This window comes from Nannospalax galili, unplaced genomic scaffold (genome assembly GCF_000622305.1).
Source record: "Nannospalax galili isolate Female #2095 unplaced genomic scaffold, S.galili_v1.0 scaffold128, whole genome shotgun sequence".
Lineage (NCBI taxonomy): Eukaryota > Metazoa > Chordata > Mammalia > Rodentia > Spalacidae > Nannospalax > Nannospalax galili.
Genome location: NW_008360322.1, coordinates 1,033,348 through 1,043,639, shown reverse-complemented (window position 1 = coordinate 1,043,639; position 10,292 = coordinate 1,033,348). Strand labels below are relative to the sequence as shown.

General features: G+C 35.8%; 1 protein-coding gene across 1 annotated transcript in view; it reads right to left on the bottom strand.

Annotated features, from left to right (window-relative positions):
* Window positions 1–10,292, bottom strand: part of Spink5 (serine peptidase inhibitor, Kazal type 5) — a 70,163-nt gene that overhangs the window by 57,436 nt on the left and 2,435 nt on the right. Inside the window, exons 3-4 of the mRNA XM_008825284.2 lie at window positions 5,683–5,807; window positions 4,487–4,559 (exon numbers count right to left, since the gene is read on the bottom strand). Of these exons, the coding sequence (XP_008823506.2) occupies window positions 4,487–4,559; window positions 5,683–5,807 (198 nt within the window). The remainder of the gene's footprint in view (window positions 1–4,486; window positions 4,560–5,682; window positions 5,808–10,292) is intronic.

The window sequence follows — 10,292 nt, the reverse complement described above, 5'->3', positions numbered from 1 at the left end:
TTAATCCCAGCACTTGGGAGGCAGAGGCAGGCAGATCTCTGTGAGTCTGAGGCCAGTCTGGTCTACATAGTGAGTTCCAGGCCAGTCAGCTGGGGCTACTAGGAGATCCTGCCATAGAAAAACAAAAACAAAAACAAAAAAACCACCAAGAATTGCTATTTTTCAAAATTGAGGCAGGGTATCTCAACTTTACAGATATATCACTTAATTATGAGACCAAGTACCAAGAAATACATCATTTAAGTGATTTTATCATTGTGAAAACTTCAGAGTATAATTATACAAACTTAGATAGGGTCTACTATACACCTAAGCAAAATTATATACGATATAAAACCAGTTGTAGTGGCACATGTCCTTAAACCCAGCACACAGAAGCAGAAGACTGATCTCTGTGAGATCAAGGCCAATCTGGTCTATATATCAAGCTCAAGGACAGCGGGAGCTATATGGAGATCCTGTCTCAAAAATAAACAAACAAACAAGAACCAAACCAGAACTGTATACTATATATGCATTCCATATGTATGTATGTACTCTGTAGCTGGCATATATGTACTATATAGCATATATATCAATAACACACACACACACACACACACACACATACACACCTCTCTTGCTTCCAGTACCATGATGATGAACAACAACAAAAAAAAACCTAAAAAATCAAATCAAGCCAATGAGAAGATGACATAATTAAGAGAGATAATGAATTAAATGTATGAGTCTGATGCTTGCATAACGTCATTTTTTACACTAATCTATTTTGTGCAAGTAGGACTATACTCTAAAATAATTATGAAAAGTAAAGCATAGTAAATACACAAGCCAAAAACATTTATTTAACAAGTATTAAATTAGTTGTGTAAGCTACAGTTTTATATGAATAACAACACAATAGGTTTGTTTATGGCAGTATCACTACACAAAATCATATTCCATGCTATGACATCACGATGGTTTGATGTGAATAGATACGTTTTCCATTCTATTGTGATCTTTCAGGCCCCCCATTCTACCTAAATATTGTACAGTAAACGCTTGTGTTTAAATCTTTCATTTCTCTCAATCTTGCTTTAATATAAGCCATGTGTTTATGTTTTATATATTTTATACTATTATGAATGAAATTAATTACTGAATTATTCATTGCAAGTATAAAGAAATACAGTTGACCTTTACTATTAGTCTTGTACTTTGAAATGATGCTAGAAAGTCTTGCTAATTCTAATGGTTTCTCTTCTAAGAATACTTAGGACTTTATATGCTGGTATGTCATTTCACAATTCTATAATTACAGATAACTTTTCTTTCCAATAACTGTAATTTAATGAAGTAGTCTTTCATATAATGAATAGAATCTCCAGTTCAAGGTTAAATAAAAATGTTAAGAATAGGGAACTTTTTGTTCTCTTCAATATTTTAAAAAATACATTTTTAAAAATTTTATGTGTATGAGTGTATTGCCCTCATGTATGTAAGTGTCCCCATGTATTGCAATGCCTGTGGAGTACAGAATAGGACATCGGACCCTCTAGAGCAGGAATTATGGACAGTTGTTAGCCACCATGTGGTTTCTGGGAACTGAAACCTGAACCTCTCTGCAAGAGCAGTCAGTCCTCTTAACTATTGAGCGATCTCTCCAACCCCCGATCTTTTCAATCTTATGGCCAAAGTATTCACTCTCTGACCATTAAGTATAATGTTAGCTGCAGTTTTCCTTGCTTTCCTTTATCAGAGAATATTTCCATATTTGCAAAGTATTATCTTTTTTATAAAGTATTTTTTTATGTTTTAGACAAAGCATTTCATTAAAGCTTTAACATACTCAATAACAGCATCCAAAGTAAAGATACATCTCTTTCAAAAGTGGCTATAAAGTTTTTAAGTTCGTTTTTGAATTAATACAGTTATACAATATTGAACTCAGTATAAGCCCTGTAAGACATAAAATTGGATGAGTTTTTAACCTTTAAAAACGATCCCCATTTCATTTTAAAATAATACTGTTTCTTACAGAAAGACTTACTGATTATGACTAGTAATAATCAGATACAGACAGATTAGAAACACATGCATCAAATTATTATCTTGACTATTAGATTTTGTTAATTATTCTTTCAACACCTATTATATGGTGGTTTTGCACTCTGTTCTGTTAAACAGTGTATTAGAGGAGCAGATTTTCTGTTGTAAGCTGAGCTTTGTATTTTTTAGGATAATTTCCACTTGTTTTATCTTTTCCAAGTTGTTGATTTCACTTGCTAAAATTTTGTTGATTTCTCTATCCTGATAATGAAGGATACTTGTCAGCAGCTTCTGGCTATATCTTATTTTGTACCTTGCTAGTTGATAGCATTAAGTAGTCTATACCTTTGATTCGATTTTTTTTCCAGTGGTTCTGTTAGTTTTCATAAACTAACTGTGAATTGTAAAATATCCGATTAACTTTTTTTGAGACACGGTCTCCCTATAGCCTCAGCTGGTCTGGAACTCAGTGTGTAGACAGAGACCCTCCAGCTTCTGCCTCCTGAGTGTTGGGATTAAAGGTGTGTTCCTCCTGGTTGGGCACCCAATTACTTTTTGGCATTGTCTTTTTCTACTTGAATTAAGAATGGGCTGTGAATACTTTTTACTACTTATATACATAAATGCAATTTTATATCTCCTGATGCACTGGCACTTTAAAATTATGAAATGTCTATAATTTGTTCTTAAATGTCTTTCAAATGGATAGCTATTTGTTCGCTATTAATTTAACAAATCCTTTACTCCTACTTTGGATTTGCTGAGATGTCAATTTTTCATCATTTCAACTTTTGGTTTCTAATCAAAGAAGCATATATGGGAGACAACTAAGAGTTTTCTTTATAACATTTGACAGTGCTTGAATTGTTAACTTTCTGACTCTTCAAAGAATATTTATCATCTTGGGGCTGGAGACATGGCTTTTAAAATAAATTTATTTTTATTTTATGTGTATGCAGGTATTGCCTGTATGTAGGTAAGTGCACCCGTGTTGTGCAGTGCCTGCGGAGGTCAGAAGAGGCTGTTGGATCCCTTGGGGCAGTTGTTAGCTGCCATGTGGGTACTGGGATTCCAACACCAGTCTTCTGCAAGAACAACCAGTGTTCTTAACTGCTGATCTGTTTCTCCAGCCGCTCGGGTGGCTTTTTTTGTGTGTTTTATATTTTTAAACACCATTGGTTGATCAAGTTTTTGTGAAGGAGACAGGAGAAGAGTGACTCTTACAGAAATGGCCCTGGCTCTGGGTGTAAGGGAGAAATTCAGGTTTCAAAATTACCACAAAACCTTTCTGGTCTAGATTTTATAACTTAGAAAAACCAATCCCTTTTGTTACAGATAATGGATTTCCAGGTATTGCCCAGCTGCATGGTTAACCTGTTACTGTTTTAAAAGTGAGACTGGCTGAACTGAGTTAAAGAATATAGCCGACTATGTTTATTGCAGAGGCTGAAGTTCTCAGACATTCCTGAGTAATTCTGCCAAAGACGATGGTAGCTGGGCTAGACCAGGGATGATACAGGTAATTAGGGTGTGTCTACCTTGACTGATCATTTTAATTATATGTCGGGGACAGGAGAGGAGGAAGAGAAAAGAAATTAGAGAATAAACATAGAAGAGCAGGTGCTGATGTCAAGTGGTGTTCAGCATAGCTGGCATCAAACCTACTTTTGTCAATTAACTGTGGAATTTTCTGACTGGTATTTCCATCAATACGAGCATATATTTTATTTTTATGTTTTTCTATAATAAAATATATTTAATAAAATGGCTGTGTAATGTTCCATATCTATTCAGTTTCTTCTATCCTTTTACTTTACTAGTTTTCTTTTAATCGTTGAACACTTAACTCATGCAGACTATTAACTTGACTCTTATGTTGCCAATAAATAAAAGTAAGAGACTCCAGTTGAATTAGAAAATACTCCATATGGTAGAAAAGATAAGTAGTTGGAAAAAAACACTGGAGAAATAAAGGAAGGAGAATGAGTTAAAGACCAGCTGACGAACCTTAGGCATTGTGGCTTGCTTTAAAATTTGGTTTCTTACTTAATATCTACCTCAGGAATAAAATCATGACACCCAGAGATGTATAAAGTGCCCACATTACATAGACAAGGAGAACTCTAAAGGTTGGTCTTAGCTCTAGGTCTGGAAATGTTTTTACTGGAGCTAGACAAATGGAAAGTAAGATAAATGGTCATGGAAAGATCACACCATCTGGCTTGCGCCACCTCTGAGCATCTCTCAGTTTCAGAGTTGGGTCATGGGTTGGGCCTATGGACAAGATGTACCAGATACTTAGCCCACCCTTGGACTAAGCCACATTCCCTCCCTTCTAAGTAGCTGGCTTCACAACAGGTATAACCTAGTAATTAAGAAATAAACAGATAACTCTAAATAGAGTACGACAGCATCTCAAAAGCAAACAGTACAGGCTGACTCCAAACAGTCTCACCTTTGCTGGGGCAGTGGCTCTGGTGGCTCTTGCTAGACGTCTAGTCTTTTTTTGGAATTTTGCTTCTTGTTCCCTGGAAAAGAGCGAGGAAAAGCATAATTTAAAAAATCGCTTGCCCAACTTTTAGGAACAAAAACTTACGTGATAAACTTAAGTTTGACCATTCTTCTGAGTTCAATATGACACGTCAGGAGCAAAAATAGGTTCTCAAATGAGTACAATTGTAGAAATATCATTTCAATATTAAAAAGAGAATCAAACATGAAATAGAATAAGCAAGAATCCAAGCCTTTAACTGCATAGCTGACCTTGAATAGTTGTAGTAGCAAGATAGTCACTCGATCTAAGAACTATCTGTGCCATCATTTGCATGCAGTTTGAAATATTATTTACATTAAATCAAAACTCTAACAGCCTGTGCAACCCTGATTCCTGTCCTGATTACCTCATGTAGCAAATCAACCCATTATCAATTTGAAAATGACTCTCCAACATTACACAGTCCCCTTATTTTCAGTCATGACAATTTTATTCCAAAAAAATTTATATAGCTAAAAAGTAATAATTTAATGAGTTACTCCAAAGTAATAAACTGTCTTGCCAGTCTTATGATTTTTAAAAAAATTTTAACAGTAAATTTATTTTATGTACTTGGCTTCATATATGTAATCAAAAGGAAGCTTTCTAAGTTGAATGACATTGAAAGCTACCATTGAGCATTTAGTTCAGCTCATCCTTGTGTAATTCCAGAAGACTCTACCAGGAGCTCCAAGAGTCTGAATACATTCTCCGTAAATCTTTCTGCTGGCTGGCAGCCACGAGGCTACACAGAATCAAGTCTTTACAGGCCCAAGGAATCTGACTTTCCTTCTTAAGTTCCTTTTATCTTAGAACCAGGAAGCTCAAAGTGAAACTACATTCTGAGTAAACCAGAGAATGCTGTGCAATATATTAGCACGAGGCTCCCTGAATGGCCTTTGAAACCCAACGAAGTGATCTTTAAATTTTTCTAAGTGGGTGGCATTTATCCAGGTTCATTTGATGAACCAGGTTATCAGAATGGTTTGGTAAGCATAAATACTTACTCCTTCTGGTTTAGAGAAACATAAAGAAGAAAATAATTATGTACTCAAAACTCCCAAGTCCAGCTGGTAATTAAAGCACTCGAAAAAAAAAAAAACAGGACCTTTACTCACAACATCATTTTACACGCGGTACATTTATTGATGAACTTGGCTTCAACGGCGCTTTGAAGTTTTTTATCTTGGGAACAGAATAGTTTCCCACTTTTCATCAGTGCGCGGAATTCACTGCATGGGTCCTGGGGGGGTGGGAAATCCTATATTTACTCTACATCCATGCAAAAAAGGTATTCAGTCAATTAAATCAAACAACATGAAAATAATCACTCTGACTTGCCTGTTGTAAATGGTAAATTCCTCTAATAGGCATTCATCTGACACAACCAGTGAAATTAAAAACATACAGAATTTGGAGATAAGACTTGAGCTAATCTTTCAGAATGCTCACATATGACTTCAACAGTCTTAGCAAATTAACTTTGCAAATGCTATATTTTGGTATATAAATTAAGATAAAAACATATCATTTCATAGACTTTAGGAAGATTTTATAGTATAAGAAATCAAAGAATCCCTGATACATTATAGGTAATAAATACAATCTTTTCCTTTATAATTGTAGTGGCGGTACATATTATTATTGCTGCAATAAACTAAGATGATACATTGATTACTAGAACACAGGAGAACAGTAGTAATTGCTGTCAGAGGAACATGAAGGGGTTGCTGAATGGCTGACACAGGTGTGTGAGCACTGGAAATTGTAAAGTGTCCCTGCCACCTTCTCTAAAGTGTGCACTCAGAAAGCCAACTCCTAGAAATGTTAGCAGTTATTAAATTTTAAAATTGTTCCTCTCTCTCTCTCTCTCTCTCTCTCTCTCTCTCTCTCTCTCACACACACACACACACACAAACTCCAGATCCTTTGATACATCATTTGTCTCATAAGCACAGGCTAACTTAGGTTAAAGCTAATAAAGTTAAGTTTCAAGAACCCTCTCCCAAAACCTTAGGAGAAGCCTAGGCATTCAAAATCTTTGAATATAAGTTCTTTTCTAAAATGTGCTTCTATTCGCACCTCAGCAACCATATCCGTCAGTGTGGTGCCACCAATATTCCAACACTGTCACTGTGTCTGTAGCAGTAATGCACTGCTGTCTCAAAACATCTCTCTCTCTCTCTCTCTCTCTCTCTCTCTCTCTCCTCTCTCCCTCTCTCTCCTCTCTCCTTTTCCTTACTTACTCTTGACACAGTCTCTGGTACTACTATTTTATCTGTCAATGTCCTTAATGATATGCTGTGCTCTTCTCAGTTTGGACTTCCTTTTTATAAAAGGCAATAGTCCCTCTTTACTAGGTTTAGAAGGGAGTTTAGAAACTAGTTTTGGATATTAAAACCAGCAACGAAGGACTGTGGAAAAGTCTTTGAAGCAAAAAGTTCTCATGTTTTTCATTCCTTCATCTAGCAGGTTTTATTGAAGTCCCTGCTCTCTGTGTCACGCTTTCTAGGAGTGAGAGCATCTGAGAGGCAATATGCATCTGTGCTTCTTTGGTAAGCAGCGATTCCAGATGCTGCCTTCACTGTTACCTTAGAAAGTTTACTAGGCTCCTAGTCAAGCCTTCCAAATCTAAGGGTTTTGTTTTGGTTTGATTTTGCCAGAACCAAATCCTGCTTCTAGATGCAACCTTTAGAAGGTAAATGATAAACATTCTGCTTCTCCTGTCAAACACAATTCTCCCAAGGAACTGATCACAGGATTATATGGGCCCTCTTACAGTGGTCTAATAATTCAGTCCGTGAACGACAATATATTATGAGATTGCTGTTTCTGTGTCACAGATACATTAGTAAAGCAGCAGAAAGAACCTTGCTTGAGTTCTCTCAGAGACATAAATGCCATTGTATCTAAACCAGCATCTTAAATATACTGGGAGTTGGTAGTATCTACAGAAGGCTTAGCAGCAAGGAAGAAGGAATACCAGAGACCCTGACTGGAAAGTTTTGCTGAGGATGAGCTGATAAAACCTCTCTGATAGTTTTCACACCTGGGCCTTGTCAGAATGGCAAAGTAATCACTCTGCCAATGGATTATCAACTGGCCGTTTTTAGATCTTCACCTGGTGTCTGGTTCTGTGGTGTTTATGCCAGCTTAGAGGCTTGCTTTCTAGCTCATCAGAGGTTAAGTGGTTCTGTAGACTATTGAGGACCTTCTAACAGAATGGGAAGAGAGACTTGTGTCTTTACAATGATGACATAACCCTTGTGAAGTAGATAGAACAGAGTCATGATAATATTAGAATGAAGTGCTAAATAATTTTAATGGTTGGTCATTAAAGAACAGTATCAATACATATCATCTTTATTGTACTTCTACAATATCATAATTATGTTACTGAGTCCTAAAAAGAGCCACTTTTTTTCCTTCTTTGGTAGAATTTTTGTGAATTCCATACAATATATTTAGACCCCTCCCCTATCTGCATCTCCTTACTACCCCCACTCAATTTCATGTACTCTATTATATATATTTATATATATGTACTATATATACTATATATAATATGATACTATAAGCCTACATACACAGGCTTATGGCATCAAATTTTTGTCCCCAAATGACCTTCGGTGTGAGTCTCTCCAAGACTACCTCTCCTCTTCCCAGAAGCAATTGGTTGCTAAGACCCACATATTATTTTTCTGCTTTTGTTCTTGCTTTGCTTTTTACAGCTGGGCATCAGAAGTTCAAGGAGTGAGTTAAGAAGCTTGCTCAAAGGCTGCTCAGTCCTATCAATCCTGGTTTCCTTATGTTCAAACAGTCCCACGAAGTTTCCTAGGATGCAGTAAAAGGTCACGGAAACTGAAAGCCCTATATATTTTTCTCTTTGAGGAAAATTGTGTGTCCCTGCATTTATCGAAATGTAGAGGGTTGACACAGAAGCAGATCTAGAGCAAGATATCATCATTACACAGAGACACGACTTTCCAGTACCTATTTACTTGCAGTGTAACTCCCAGCCTTCCATGTGTTTCTGTTTCATTATTTTTTCTGTTCTTGCTTGCTTCAAATCAGAAAAAAATTGTATCCACCTCAGGATAAGTGTACATTTACCTCTTTGACTGGAGTAGTGCTATCTTGTCTGTCCACAGACCTTGTAACCAAATGCTTTGGTAGCTATGGTAGCTAGCATTACCCCATTTTTGTATTAGAATGCTAAGTGTGCTTTGGTTTCATAAGCCTTATCTGATGACAAAGTTCCACGTATGTGTAAGATCCTTGCTGACAGCTACAGTGCTATTCCATGCTGGCTGTTCTGGCTCTCGTTACAATAAACAATAAGGTCTTGTAGTGCTAGAAAGAACTCAAGCTGATGCATTTATTTGAAGATCAGCAATACCCCCAGCACTAGCAACAGTTTTCTTCTTTGGCATAATGTCCAAAAAGTATGGTCAGAAATTTCCCAGAGGATGACTATTTCCCTGTGTGCTTCTTGCCTTTTATGCCCCTATAATAGGTGGGAAAAACTGTATTTTTAAAACATTTTCCAGTAAAATAGAATTTAATAATATGAAAGACTTTATTCCAAATTTTCAACCACCACCTAGCATTATGACCCTAAAATGTAAAATGATAGCACCATGCTCTGAAGTTTTACAGTGTGCCTCATTCTCTCTAGGATATGACCGTCACCTGAGTATTCTCTCCAGTTCTCTAAAATCCATTTTTTTCTTCAATACTGCCATACTTTCTGGAATTCTCCAAACTTGGATCAAATAAGAAACTATGATGAAATTCTCTAAAATTTTTCTATAATGTTTCTTTTCTTTAAAAAAAGTTGTAGGAAAATATATCAAGAAAATATTTTAATCATACTTTAAAGAAGTTTGATGGAAAGAAGAGCTATTTTACATTTGTATTCTTTTAGCGTTCATGGTCTTTGAGAGATATAGAAATTTTGCTATGTGTATAACATTATTTTAAATGATAAGTCAATGGCATGCATACAAGTATGAGCACATAAATAAAATATGTGTGCATGAAAGAGCAATGACCTTTTCAATTTATCTTTCAAGTAGATACAAAACTATTTTCTATTTGAAATTATTCTTTTCTTTCTCAAAAACTGGCCTATTATAGTTGTTTGAATACCTTCCTGTACCAGGGCCTTTACGATCACAGGTGATTCTGCCTGGTCTGCTATAATGTGTAGAGATCTTCATGGTTCACTTCTCATGACTTTTGATCATTGTTCTCATCCTTTCTCTCTGCCAAGAACTTCCCTGTATAAACCAGTTAAATGGAGACAACCACCAGTTCCTCAAATTCCTATTCCGCATCTCATTTTATTTATCTCTGGTACTAACCATTGTAATTATTTACACATTAAGTCCTCTGTCACTAAAACAGAAGTTTCAGAGACACAGCTTTTGTATGTCTTTAGTATATTCTAGCATTTCAAGTTGAGACTGACACATAACAGGTGCTAAATAAGTATTTATTTAATAATAATATATATGCAGTATGGACACAACCCTTGCATAATGATTACCAGAAAACACATTAGCATCTTATGTGGTGCATCCTGGCTTTTACAACTGCTAAATGGAGCAATGGTAATCTTTAATTTTTGTTTTGCTATTAAAGTACTCCTTTAACCTGATAGATTGCCACTTGCAAACTATCATAACATAACATAATACTATGTTCTCTCTCTGTCTCTTTTGTA